This window comes from Pleurodeles waltl, chromosome 1_2, assembly GCF_031143425.1.
Source record: "Pleurodeles waltl isolate 20211129_DDA chromosome 1_2, aPleWal1.hap1.20221129, whole genome shotgun sequence".
Lineage (NCBI taxonomy): Eukaryota > Metazoa > Chordata > Amphibia > Caudata > Salamandridae > Pleurodeles > Pleurodeles waltl.
The window spans coordinates 1,238,944,011-1,238,958,889 of record NC_090437.1 but is presented as its reverse complement, the minus strand read 5'-3'; the positions used below and the strand labels follow the sequence as shown (position 1 = coordinate 1,238,958,889).

Sequence of the window (14,879 nt, the reverse complement as noted above, 5' to 3'; positions counted from 1 at the left end):
TAGCCCACCGTTGGGGGTTAAGGGCAACCCCAAAGTTACCACACCAGCAGCTCAGGGCCGGTCAGATGCAGGGGTCAAAGTGGTGCCCAAAACGCATAGGCTTCAATGCAAAAGGGGGTGCCCCGGTTCCCGTCTGCCAGCAGGTAAGTACCCGCGTCTTCGGAGGGCCGACCGGGGGGGTTGTAGGGCACTGGAGGGGACACGAGTCAGCACAAAAAGTACACCCTCAGCGGCACGGGGGAGGCCGGGTGCAGAGTGCAAACAGGCGTCGGGTTTGCAATAGGTTTCAATGGGAGACCCAGGGGTCTCTTCAGCGCAGCAGGCAGGCAAGGGGGGGGGGGGGGGGGGGGGGCTCCTCGGGGTAGCCACCACCTGGGCAAGGGAGAGGGCCACCTGGGGGTCGCTTCTGCACTGAAGGTCGGATCCTTCAGGTCCTGGGGGCTGCAGGTGCAGTGTCTTTACCAGGCGTCGGGTTCTTTGAAGCAGGCAGTCGCGGTCAGGGGGAGCCTCTGAATTCCCTCTGCAGGCGTCGCTGTGGGGGATCGGGGGGGTCAACTCTGGCTACTCACGTGCTCGCAGTCGCTGGGGAGTCCTCCCTGTAGTGTTGTTTCTCCGCAGGTCGAGCCGGGGGCGTCGGGTGCAGAGTGGAAAGTCTCACGCTTCCGGCGGGAAACGTGGAGTCCTTAAAAAGTTATTTCTTTGTTGGAGCAGAGCCGCTGTCCTCGGGAGTTCTTGGTCCTTTTAGATGCAGGGTAGTCCTCTGAGGCTTCAGAGGTCGCTGGACCCTGGGGGACGCGTCGCTGTTACAGTTTTTCTTGAAGTGGGGAGACAGGCCGGTAGGGCTGGGGCCAAACCAGTTGGTGTCTCAGTCTTCTCTGCAGGGCTTCAGGTCAGCAGTCCTTCTTCGTCTTCAGGTTGCAGGAATCTGTCTTGCATGGTTCTGGGGGCCCCTAAATACTCAATTTAGGGGTGTGTTTAGGTCTGGGGGGTTAGTAGCCAATGGCTACTAGCCCTGAGGGTGGCTACACCCTCTTTGTGCTTCCTCCCTGAGGGGAGGGGGGCACATCCCTAATTCTATTGGGGGAATCCACCATCTGCAAGATGGAGGATTTCTAAAAGTCAGAGTCACCTCAGCTCAGGACACCTTAGGGGTTGTCCTGACTGGCCAGTGACTCCTCCTTGATTTTCTCATTATCTCCTCCGGCCTTGCCGCCAAAAGTGGGGCCGTGGCCGGAGGGGACGGGCATCTCCACTAGCTGGGATGCCCTGTGGCGCTGTAACAAAGGGGGTGAGCCTTTGAGGCTCACCGCCAGGTGTTACAGTTCCTGCAGGGGGAGGTGAGAAGCACCTCCACCCAGTACAGGCTTTGTTACTAGCCACAGAGTGACAAAGGCACTCTCCCCATGTGGCCAGCAACATGTCTGGTGTGTGGCAGGCTGGCAAAACTAGTCAGCCCACACTGGAAATCGGGTATGTTTTCAGGGGGCATCTCTGAGATGCCCTCTGGGGTATATTTCACAATAAAATGTACACTGGCATCAGTGTGTATTTATTGTGCTGAGAAGTTTGATACCAAACTTCCCAGTTTTCAGTGTAGCCATTATGGCGCTGTGGAGTTTGTGTATGACAGACTCCCAGACCATATACTCTTATGGCTACCCTGCACTTACAATGTCTAAGGTTTTGCTTTGACACTGTAGGGGCATAGTGCTCATGCACTTATGCCCTCACCTATGGTATAGTGCACCCTGCCTTAGGGCTGTAAGGCCTGCTAGAGGGGTGACTTATCTATGCCATGGGCAGTGTGAGGTTGGCATGGCACCCTGAGGGGAGTGCCATGTCGACTTAGTCTTTTTATACCCACCAGCACACACAAGCTGGCAAGCAGTGTGTCTGTGCTGAGTGAGGGGTCCCCAGGGTGGCATAAGACATGCTGCAGCCCTTAGAGACCTTCCCTGGCATCAGGGCCCTTGGTACCAGGGGTACCAGTTACAAGGGACTTACCTGGGTGTGCCAATTGTGGAGACAAAGGTACAGTTTTCGGGAAAGAACACTGGTGCTGGGGCCTGGTTAGCAGGCCTCAGCACACTTTCAAATCATAACTTGGCATCAGCAAAGGCAAAAAGTCAGGGAGTAACCATGCCAAGGAGGCATTTCCTTACAGTCATTCAAAGCAGTGGCTATTTCACTAACATGTTTCCCATTCAACATGGATAAAAAAACCAACAGCTGTTCCTTTCATCCATCACAATGATGTAAAACACCGTAAATGAGGTTTGTTTGCAGAATCAAACCCCGGAATCTGAGGTTTCTAATGGGTATGCAGAAATAATGCAATCGTTGCTTGTCGTAGTTGGACTCTCGCTCCTAAGAGAGACTGTTGGCTTAGGAGAGACAGCACTTTTGTTTGTAGGTGACTGGGTCACTCCTACAAGTCTCAACTGTCAGCCCAACCCTCCCATCTCACAAGCAGTACCTCACAAAAAAGCCAAAGTAAAGGTGATTTCTGGCAGCCGTTACGCATGGACTTTAGATTAGACCTCTCAGGGAAGTCGTGGTGGAAGGGAAGTTATCCTTTTCTCTCGTTAGCAAGATGTCTCAGTCACACACAGGCAACGAAGGAAATGCAGGAAAGTTTTCAATATATTTATTGAAAAGATGGCAATACATGATAAATTGCATGAGCTGCAATGATTAAGATAATGAACAGTAAAAGAAGCATAATTGTGAAGATGAGAGTTGTGAATACAAAACCTCCCAATTCCTAGCAAAGGGAACCTAATCTCTAAGCTAATGAGAGCTAGGTATGATAAATGTAATCTGTCAGTAGCATATCCATGAGAAGCACCCCCCAGCCCTCGTTACCTTGGAATAAGGTGTCTAGGTCAGACTCCGTGGTCACACAAAGGCTAAGTTCTGCAGCAAGGTGACAGGCAGCGTAGATGGCATCTGGAAGGAATCCCTCTAATGACCTTGTCCGTGTGAGATGTATTTATACAGATCATGCAGTACCCACGACACAGGTATGTTCCCAAACAACTGATAAGGACTTGTGATGCAATTACATAAACAATCCCCAACAGTATCACACGTAAGTGAAAAAGGAACATGATGTTGACCTGGTCAGTGAACTGCTCTGTTTCCCCTGGCTCCACCGGCACGTAGAGCCTTCGTTCCTCTTAACTCCTGACCTCTGTCAGGAGTTCGAGGCCCTCCTTGACCCGCAGGCTTCTGCCTGCGCCTAAACCCTGGTGTCTAGTGGGAGAGCTCTGCTCTTCTACTAGGCTGCCCTCTGCTTCTCTTCTTCCTGCTTTGCTCTTTGTGTGCTTTTTCTTCCATGTTCTGTCCCTTTTGTGCTCCTTTTGCCTTTCACCAAACCGGATTCCGTAGCAACCACAGCACTGAAACCGCCCTCATCGCCGCCACCGACGAAATCATGACCCTACTTGACAACGACGAAACCGGGGCCCTCATCCTCCTGGACCTCTCAGCTGCCTTCGACACAGTCTGCCACCACAACCTTCGCACACGCCTCAACGACGCAGGGATCTGCGACAGAGCCCTGGACTGGATGATCTCCTTCCTCACCGGCAGAACCTAGAGAGTCCGCCTCCCTCCATTCCGCTTTGAAGCCACCAAGATCATCTGTGGCATACGTCAGGGGTCGTCCCTATGCCCGAGCCACTTTAACGTTTACATGGCTCCGCTCGCAAACATCGTCCGATCACACAACCTCAACATCATCTCATACGCCGATGACACCCAGCTGATCCTCTCCCTCACCCAGGACCCCGTCACTGCCAAAACCAAACTCCAAGAAGTAATGAAGGCCATCGCCGAATGGATGAAGAACAGCTGCCTGAATGAAAATGTCACTTACCCAGTGTACATCTGTTCGTGGCATCAGTCGCAGTAGATTCGCATGTTCTGCAATAGCTCGCCATCTGGTGTTGGGCCGGAGTGTTACAAGTTGTTTTTCTTCGAAGAAGTCTTTCGAGTCACGGGACCGAGTGACTCCTCCTTTTGTCTCCATTGCGCATGGGCGTCGACTCCATCTTCGATTGCTTTTCCCCGCAGAGGGTGAGGTAGGAGTTGAATTGTAGTAATAGTGCCCATGCAATGGAGTGACTAAGTATGCACCTATTTAAGGTTGAGATGATACATATATAAATAATTGAAGGTAACTTCCAAACTGCTACAGGCTTCCGGGGAGGCGGGTGGGCACATGCGAATCTACTGCGACTGATGCCACGAACAGATGTACACTGGGTAAGTGACATTTTCAGTTCGATGGCATCTGTCGCTGTAGATACGCATGTTCTGCATAGACTAGTAAGCAGTTATTTCCCCAAAAGCGGTGGATCAGCCTGTAGGAGTGGAAGTAGTCTGAAATAATGTCCTTAATACGGCTTGACCTACTGTGGCTTGTTGTGCGGATAACACGTCTACACAGTAGTGCTTGGTGAATGTGTGAGGCGTAGACCATGTGGCTGCCTTACATATTTCTTGCATTGGGATGTTTCCTAGAAAGGCCATGGTAGCACCTTTCTTTCTGGTTGAGTGTGCCCTTGGTGTAATGGGCAGCTGTCGTTTAGCTTTAAGGTAGCAGATTTGGATGCATTTAACTATCCATCTGGCTATACCTTGTTTTGAAATTGGGTTTCCTGCATGAGGTTTTTGAAATGCAATAAAGAGTTGTTTAGTCTTTCTGATGTTTTTTGTTCTGTCAATGTAATACATCAATGCTCTTTTGACATCTAATGTATGTAGTGCCCTTTCAGCTACGGTATCTGGCTGTGGAAAGAACACTGGAAGTTCCACTGTTTGATTTAGATGGAACGGTGAAATAACCTTTGGCAAAAATTTAGGATTGGTCCTTAGGACGACTTTATTTTTGTGTAGTTGTATAAAAGGTTCCTGTATAGTAAACGCCTGAATCTCGCTTACTCTTCTCAGGGAAGTAATGGCGATGAGAAATGCCACCTTCCAGGTTAGGAACTGTATGTCGCAGGAGTGCATGGGTTCAAAAGGTGGACCCATAAGTCTAGTTAGGACAACATTTAGGTTCCATGAAGGAACAGGTAGTGTTCTTGGTGGTATAATTCTCCTAAGGCCCTCCATGAATGCTTTAATGACTGGTATTTTATATAGGGAAGTTGAATAGGTAGTCTGCAGGTATGCAGATATTGCTGCAAGGTGAATCTTAATGGAAGAGAAAGCTAGGTTAGATTTTTGTAAGTGAAGCAAGTAACCCACTACATGTTCTGGAGTTGTGTGTAATGGTTGTATTTGATTAATATGGCAGTAGCAAACAAACCTCTTCCATTTACTTGCATAGCAGTGCCTGGTGGATGGCCTTCTTGCTTGTTTTATGACTTCCATACATTCTTGGGTAAGTTGTATGTGCCCGAATTCTAGGATTTCAGGAGCCAGATTGCTAGATTCAGCGATGCTGGATCTGGGTGTCTGATCTTTTGGTTGTGCTGTGTCAACAGATCTGGCCTGTTGGGCAATTTGATGCAGGGTACCACTGATAGGTCTAGTAGCGTTGTGTACCAGGGTTGCCTTGCCCAAGTTGGTGCTATCAATATGAGTTTGAGTTTGCTTTGACTGAGTTTGTTTACCAGGTAAGGAAGGAGAGGGAGAGGAGGAAAAGCGTAAGCAAATATCCCTGACCAGTTCATCCATAGGGCATTGCCTTGGGATTGTTTGTGTGGGTATCTGGATGCGAAGTTTTGGCATTTTGCGTTCTCCCTTGTCGCAAACAAGTCTATCTGAGGTGTTCCCCAGAGTTTGAAATAAGTGTTCAGAATTTGGGGGTGAATTTCCCATTCGTGGACCTGTTGGTGATCTCAAGAGAGATTGTCTGCGAGTTGATTTTGTATCCCTGGTATAAACTGTGCAATTAGGCGAATTTGGTTGTGAATTGCCCAATGCCAAATTTTTTGTGCTAGCAGGCTTAACTGCGTGAAGTGCGTCCCCCCCTGCTTGTTTAGATAATACATTGTTGTCATGTTGTCTGTTTTGACGAGAATGTATTTGTGAACTATTATTGGTTGGAAAGCCTTTAGTGCTTGAAAAACTGCTAGAAGTTCTAGGTGATTGATATGCAGTTTTGTTTGATGTACGTTCCATTGTCCTTGTATGCTGTGTTGATCGAGGTGTGCTCCCCACCCTGTCATGGAAGCATCTGTTGTTATTACGTATTGTGGCACTGGGTCTTGGAAAGGCCGCCCCTTGTTTAAATTTATGTTGTTCCACCACAGAAGCGAGAGGTAAGTTTGGCGGTCTATTAACACCAGATCTAAAAGGTGACCCTGTGCTTGAGACCACTGTGATGCTAGGCATTGTTGTAAGGGCCTCATGTGCAGTCTTGCGTTTGGGACAATGGCTATGCATGATGACATCATGCCTAGGAGTTGTAATACCACCTTTGCCTGTATCTTTTGAGTTGGATACATGCGTTGTATGATGGTGTTGAAATTTTGAATTCTTTGTGGACTTGGAGTGGCTACTCCTTTTGATGTGTTTATTATGGCTCCCAGGTATTGTTGTACCTTGCGTGGCAGAATTTTGGATTTTGTGAAATTGACGGTGAACCCTAGTTTGAAGAGGGTTTGTATGATCTGATTTGTGTGATTTGAGCACTGTTTGAACGAATGGGCCTTGATTAGCCAGTCGTCCAAATATGGGAACACATGTATTTGCTGCCTTCTTATGTGTGCAGCGACTACCGCTAGACATTTGGTAAAGACTCTTGGTGCGGTTGTTAATCCGAAAGGCAGTACCTTGAATTGGTAATGTATTCCTTTGAATACAAACCTTAGGTATTTCCTGTGCGATGGGTGTATTGGTATATGGAAATAAGCATCCTTGAGGTCTAAAGTTGCCATGTAGTCGTGTAGTTTTAGCAATGGCAATACTTCTTGTAGTGTGACCATGTGGAAGTGGTCTGATTTGATGAAAGTGTTCACTACTCTGAGGTCTAGGATTGGTCTCAGTGTTTTGTCCTTCTTTGGTATCAGAAAGTACAGTGAGTAAACTCCTGTGTTTATTTGTGTGTTTGGCACTAATTCGATTGCATTCTTTTGCAATAGTGCCTGCACTTCTATCTCCAGGAGATTGGAATGGTGTGTTGTTAAATTCTGTGCTTTTGGTGGTATGTTTGGAGGGAATTGTAGAAATTCTATGCAATAACCATGTTGGATAATTGCTAGAACCCAAGTGTCTGTAGTGATTTCCTCCCATGCTTTGTAATAATGGCCTATTCTTCCCCCCACTGGTGTTGTGTGGAGGGGGTGAGTGACCTGTGAGTCACTGTTTAGTAGTAGGGGCTTTGGGGCTTTGAAATCTTCCTCTATTTCTAGGGAATTGCCCTCCTCTATATTGTCCCCGAAAACCTCCTCTATACTGTCCCTGGTAACTGGACGGTGTGGCTTGTGAGGTGCTGGCTTGTGTGCTTTGACCTCGAAACCCCCCTCGAAAGGGCGTTTTACGGAATGTGCTGTAATTCCCTCTGCTCTGCGGGGAGTAGAGTGCGCCCATGGCTTTGGCAGTGTCCGTATCTTTTTTGAGTTTCTCAATCGCTGTGTCCACTTCTGGACCGAACAGTTCTTTTTCATTAAAAGGCATATTGAGAACTGCTTGTTGAATCTCTGGTTTAAATCCAGACGTTCGGAGCCATGCATGCCTTCTGATAGTTACAGATGTATTAATTGTCCGTGCAGCTGTATCTGCAGCGTCCATGGAGGAGCGGATCTGGTTGTTGGAAATGGTCTGTCCCTCCTCAACCACTTGTTTTGCCCTATTTTGTAAGTCCTTGGGCAGATGTTCAATGAGATGTTGCATCTCGTCCCAGTGGGCTCTGTCATAGCGCGCAAGTAGTGCCTGGGAGTTCGCGATGCGCCACTGGTTTGCAGCTTGTGCTGCGACTCTTTTACCAGCTGCATCGAACTTGCGGCTTTCTTTATCTGGGGGTGGTGCATCTCCAGATGTGTGAGAGTTGGCCCTTTTCCTAGCTGCTCCTACAACGACAGAGTCTGGTGGCAGCTGTGTAGTGATGAAAGCCGGGTCTGTAGGAGGCGCCTTATACTTTTTTTCCACCCTTGGTGTGATTGCCCTACTTTTGACCGGCTCCTTAAAGATGTCTTTTGCGTGCCGGAGCATACCAGGGAGCATAGGCAGGCTTTGGTAGGAGCTGTGGGTGGAGGAGAGGGTGTTGAATAAGAAATCATCCTCGACCTGTTCTGAGTGGAGGCTTACGTTGTGAAATTGTGCTGCTCTAGCCACCACTTGAGAATACGCGGTGCTGTCTTCTGGTGGAGATGGCTTTGTAGGGTATGCCTCCGGACTGTTATCTGACACTGGGGCGTCGTATAGGTCCCATGCGTCCTGATCTTGGTCACCCCGGCTCATGGTGGTGTGAGCTGGGGAGTGTGATGGAGTTTGTGCTGGTGAGACGTTAATCACAGGCGGAGGAGAGGGTGGTGGGGTAACTCTTTTCACCACTTTTGGTTGTGGTGTCTGTTTCGTCTGGAACTCCAACCTTCTCTTTCTCCTAATGGGGGGAAGGGTGCTTATTTTTCCTGTCCCCTGCTGTATGAAGATACGCTTTTGCGTATGGTCCACATCAGTTGCTTGCAGCTCTTCCTCAAACCTATGCTTCTGCATTTGGGAGGTTAGCGAGTGCTCTTCTGTATAAGAGCCTGAAGCTGGGTCGCTTGCAGTTTGTTTCGGCATCGAAACCCTGTCTGCGTGTTTTTTCGGCTCCGAGGTGACTCTTTTCTTTTTCGGGGCCGAAACCTCTCGGCGTCGATCTGTTTCGGTGCCGCTGTCTCGGCGTCGAGCCGTGTCGGCACCGGCATCTCGGTGTCGAGGCTTGTCTCCAGCACTTTCTCGGTCCCGAGATGGCTGCGTGCCGGTGTCTCGACCGGAGTCGGACGATCTCGGCACTGTTTGGGCCTTTTTCGGTGCCGACGGGCGGTCACCGAATTTATGGGTGGAGCCATGGCCTGGTGGCAGTGGCGTCCCCTGGGCCTTGTAAATGTTCTTCTGAGTGGATTTCGACGTCTTACTCACGGTTTGTGTATCGTCGAATCCTTCGGAGTCTGAGTCTTGGATCGAGAAGGTACCTTCTTCTTCCTGTTCCTCGAACTCCCGTTGGGCTGTCGGTGCGGACGCCATCTGAAGTCTTCTGGCTCGACGGTCTCGGAGTGTTTTTCGGGACCGGAACGCACGACAGGCCTCGCAGGTGTCTTCGCTGTGCTCAGGTGACAGGCACAGGTTGCAGACCAAGTGTTGGTCTGTGTAAGGGTACTTATTGTGGCATTTGGGGCAGAAACGGAACGGGGTCCGTTCCATCGGCGTTCTTCAGCACGCGGTCGGGCCGACCAGGCCCCGACGGAGGATCGAAAAACTACCCCGAAGGGCACCGGAGCTCTTCGATCTTCGATGCGGTGTGGAATCAAAGTACGCCGATCCCGAACGCAACAATACCGACGAAAATCTTCCGAAATTAGCTAATTTTCCGTTCCGAAACTCGGAGCGACAGGAACACGTCCGAACCCGATGGCGGAAAAAAAACAATCGAAGATGGAGTCGACGCCCATGCGCAATGGAGACAAAAGGAGGAGTCACTCGGTCCCGTGACTCGAAAGACTTCTTCGAAGAAAAACAACTTGTAACACTCCGGCCCAACACCAGATGGCGAGCTATTGCAGAACATGCGTATCTACAGCGACAGATGCCATCGAACACTGAATTCTGACAAAACTGAGGTCCTCATCCTCGACTCCCCCCCCCTCCGCCTGGGAAGACTCCTGGTGGCCTGCCACACTGGGAATCGCACCGACACCCACCGACCACGAACGCAACCTGGGGTTCATCTTGGACTCATTTCTATCAATGACCCAGCAAGTCAACGCGGTCTCTTCCTCCTGCTTCAAAACCCTCTCCATGCTTAGGAAGATCTATAAATGGATCCCCACCGGAACCAGAAGGAGGGTCACCCAAGCCCTTGTAAGCAGCAGACTAGACTACAGGAACGCCCTCTATGCAGGAACCGCGATCAAGCTCCAGAAAAGACTGACGCATACAGAATGCTTCCACACGCCTCACCCTGGAGAACCACAGCCACGTCACAGCCCACCTGAGAGACCTGCACTGGCTCCCCGTCAACAAGAGATTCACGTTCAAGCTCCTCACCCACGCACACAAGGCATTGCACAACACTGAACCAGAATGCCTCAACAGACGGCTCTCCTTCTACACTCCGACCCGACAGCTTCGCTCCGCTGACCTTGCCCTCGCCACCGTTCCACACGTTCACAGAACAACCGCTGGTGGCAGATCGTTCTCCCACCTCACCGTCAAGAGTTGGAACACTCTTCCTATCAACCTGCGACACACACAGGACCTGCTAACCTTCAGGAGACACCTCAAGACATGCCTGTTCGAGCAGTAGCAGCACCCGTCCCCCCTCAGCACCTTGAGACCCTCACGGGTGAGTAGTGCGCTTTACAAATGCTATGATTGATTGATGTTAATACCTACGTACATCACTGATGATGATACTGATATTGACGCCTTCACAGAGTGGCACTGATAATGCAAATCAAAACATTTCTATAACTATAAACAATGGCAGCCATCTTAAAATAATTAATAAAATGAGTGAGCTAAAACAGAGCAAGCAAACAATTTTATAGAAGAAGGATGGGGAAATTTAAAGAGTGGTAAATTAGCACATTTATGGGCTAACCATTCTAAACGAAATCAAAGAGCAGTGTGGTTAAAAGATATATGACAACTTGAAAGAAAAGAGCTGACAGATTTTTTTAATCACATGTTCATAAACAAGAATGGTTCAGTCAGATTATCAATCATGAAGTAAAGAAACACAGCTACTACTGTACTTTTAAATGTTGTGTTATGCTATTAATTGTGTTTGACCAATGACTTTGTGTTTCATCACTGCGCTTATTAGTGGCTCAATGTTCGCCAGTAGCACATTACATGTTGTATTCAGTTTAGCTTCCTATTGGCTTTAACGTGGCATTAGACATTACATTTGGTATTTAGGTTAGCTGCCTATTGGCTTTAACGTGGAGTTAGACATTGCAGCTGAGACATTGCAGATGAGCTGTGTTTTTCCACATGGTAGACCAAGCTGTGTTTTTAAAATTGAATTCACACGAACCCTAACGTGATAAGAGAGCGTATATTTGGTGTTTTCCTTTCTGCTCAGCCTTGGGAAGAGGAGAGGCCTAGGAGATCTGGCCAATCTCCAATGGCTTGTTTTATTTCCCGAGTCTGAGAGGAAGGGGCATGTTTTTGTAACGGTGGCCCTGTGGCAACGGCAGGGAGAGATCTTTCAGGACTTCAGGCAGGAGCGGACGTCAGCTGCCTGTCTCCCGTTTGGGTGGAAAGTATCTTTCTCGCAGTTGAACCGGACTTGAAGATAGGAGAAAGATGACAAGCAGTGATAGGCCCTGCGGTGATGCAATTTTGACTTTTATTCTTTGCTTTGAAGTTATGCTATAATATAATCACATGTATTTGCTGTGTACATTGCAACTGAGAAGTACTTTGATATATTTTGCTTTCATTGCTGCAACTACTTTTAAACGTGTGCTTCCAACCTACTAATCTCGTCTTTCAGGAACCTCGTGGTGAAGTAATAATAATAATAAATGTCTTCTTTAAACTAAGAAGTGCATTCCAGAGAAGTTTTGTAAGCTCGGTCATAAGATAAGAGAAGGAAAGCAAAACATGTTGGCAGATACATATTCCCAAAGGAAATGTTTTATTCAAAGCAGACTTACTTCAGAGAGAAATATGGGCACAAGAATGAAACAGCCTCTTGGAATTTCACCATTTTTTATGTGTACTTGATCAGCATACCAGTCACAAGCTACCATCAGAGTCCATATTCTTAGGTCATCTGCAAGGTTCTCTTATTCTACTGTACTGTACTCTACTCCTTTATAAAGTGATCTTTTCTAACTAGATGACTGACGGATGATTCTTTACGTAGTAAGGAATGAGATACCAAAAAAAAACACTTATTAAAATAGTGTCAATAAAATAAAATCTTGGAAATCAAGCTTTGACCAACAACATATCTACACACATTATTGTCCCTTACCCACCACCCTTGATAAGATTTAGGTCCGAGTCAACTTCATCGGCTCCATCAATGGCAACATCAAGCTGTGGATAACAAAAGAAGAAATGGAGACAATGTGAAACATCAGAGAGGGCTTCCAGTATATGTCAAGAAAGACTTTGAATGGAGAAACAATTTATCCAATGCCTCATCAGTTATGTTGTTCCCAGTACAAAAGTGTGAAGCCATTTGAAGCCATTAAAAAGGCAGCTAAGAAGTGTGTATGTGACCATTTTTATGACAAATACGCGGGAAAACAACGCAATTGCAAAGGATAATTAATTTTACTTAAAATAATGACATAATAAAACATGTAAACACTGGTGTTGTATGTTCTCTGAATTACTCCGCCTGACTGAAAGGATCAGTTTGGCACATTCCTGCAATTTCAAAACTGAGTACTTATTTTTTATTTTTATTTTATAAATATGTCAAAAAAAAGTGAAATGGTAAAGAGAATAGCGAGTCAAAATGTGATACTTTCAACTTATACAAATGCCATATTCGTACTAGGTTGTGTTTTAACAATTCACGAAAAAAAGATATGTAGACATCTCAGATCACTTGTTAATTTTTCCACTGTTTGCTCTTAACAAATCACTCAGTATTCTGTTTGGTTCAACATAAGATAATTTTTAGTTTAAAAGTATGAAACAGCGCATGCACTGTATTTTGGCACACTGTTGCAATACACATTGTGTGTCCATACAAGGGCTTTCAGCGCACCAATTGCTTACCATTGGTTGGCTTACCAGTCACTCTCATTTGCCTACTTCCTATGTGTTCCAAATTCACAATCTTGTGCTTGTTCCTACCATGAAGCACTGGCTCTTTACCATCTATTTGACTGGCTGGTGTCTGTGGTCGCTGTCATGAAACTCATTTTTATGTTTGCCTGCAAAGCGCTTGCGCTGTGCTTATAAAATCTGTTGTATCAAATATATCTTAAAAGGGGCTCACATCCTGCCTTCCCTTCTTACTGGTCCGTCTGTGCCCGCCAATTTTGTTCTCCTCCTTTCTATTGGTTGTAGGCATTCTTTTCCTGTAGTTCCTTGTGTGTTGCTCTTATCAGGCCACCGTGGCCCAAATACTTATTCTCCTCCACCACTTGTCACTTTGATGGGTAGGACTTCTTTAATTTGCTTGCTGCACAGCATTTATTGTTTAGCTTTTAATAGCTTCCCTTGGCAGAACGCACTCCTGGCTGAACGCATTTAAAGGGTGCTTTTTAATAGCATTTTCTTTCCTTTTTTGGACGATTGCATGGATTAAAGCATCCAATATCACAACATTCTGTTGCCTTTGTCTGACGAATGCATGCACTTAAAGCGTAATTTCACACAGCTGTAGCACACTCCTTTCAACTAATGTTTGTCTGCTTTCTTTTGAAGCAGTCCTTGTAAATAATGTTCGCATAGTTGCACACATTTGAAGCGTGCTCTTGTTTCAGCAACAATTTCTTCTATCTAATTTTATCCTGTCTGGTCACATTGTAAATGTTTTTTAGAGATCTATTTATTTACTTTTTGGGGGCACAATCAGTGGACGGAGTGGGCAGGATCACTTTTTTAATTTATGGAAATCAGTTCCCCTACTTTATATGAAGAGATAGCCAGGCCGGGATGGATAAATCCAAAAGCTGATCTGCTTCTGCTGAAGTGTACGGCAGGGAGCCTCCTGTGCTTTGAAGCCACAGGCGAATGGACAGGTCAACAGTCCTTCTTCCCAGAGCAGCTGCTTGCCTGAAAGAAGTGTAACTGTGTATAACATGTTAATCTGCAAATGTAAAGGGAGCTCGGAAGCCGGTGCTGTCCTAATGGGATCACTGGAAGCTTCCTGAATGCACACATTTATTTTGTTTGTGTTGTATTGGAAAGAGTTATCAGCTGACCTGTGAAGTATGTGCTTTCTAAAGGGGCATAACACAGGCCCCTGCACCGAAGGGGCTTCAGGGGTCTGTGTTATGCTCCTAATTATTGTCCAATGCTCTAATCAAGATTCAGTTCCTGCCTCTCTGGTTATGGACACAAACCTCTGAATACACCATTTCACACCCATTTACACTGCACCAGGTCACTTATAAGTCAGGCCTGCCAACCCTAAAGGCTGGGTGCAAAGTACCTGTGTGTGAGGGCACCCCTGCACTACCACATCGTCCAGGTCAATTTTCTCGGGCTTCATGAGTGCGGTAACACCATTTTACATGTGCACTGGCGATAGGTCAAAACCTATGTCCAGCTTCACAATGGTAACTCCGAATATGACCATGTAAGGTGTCTAACAACTGGGAATTGTACCCCAATACTGATTCTAGTATTGGTTTTACAATTCCATGCACTCTGGGGCTCCACAGTGAACCCCCAGTACTGCCATACCAGCCTTCTGAGGTTTTCCAGGCAGCCCCAGCTGCTGCCACCTCACAGACAGGCTTCTGCCCTCCTGGGGCTTGAGCAGCTCAATCCCAGGAAGGCAGAACAAAGCATTTCCTGAAGGAGAGGGGTGTTAGGCCCTCTCCCTTTGGAACTAGGTGTTACAGGCATGGGAGGGGTAGCCTTCCAGAGCCTCTGGAAATGCTTTGAAGGGCACATATGGTGCCCTCCTTGCATAATCCGGTCTACACCGGTTCAGGGACCTCCAGTCCCTGCTCTGGCGCGAAACTGGACAAAGGAAAGGGGAGTGGCCACTCCCCTTGCAATCACCACCCCAGGGGTGG

At 47.3% G+C, this 14,879-nt stretch overlaps 1 protein-coding gene across 1 annotated transcript in view; it reads right to left on the bottom strand.

Annotated features, from left to right (window-relative positions):
• RPIA (ribose 5-phosphate isomerase A) overlaps positions 1 to 14,879 on the bottom strand; it is a 145,098-nt gene that overhangs the window by 73,322 nt on the left and 56,897 nt on the right. Inside the window, exon 5 of the mRNA XM_069204603.1 lies at positions 12,146 to 12,210. Within this exon, the coding sequence (XP_069060704.1) occupies positions 12,146 to 12,210 (65 nt within the window). The remainder of the gene's footprint in view (positions 1 to 12,145; positions 12,211 to 14,879) is intronic.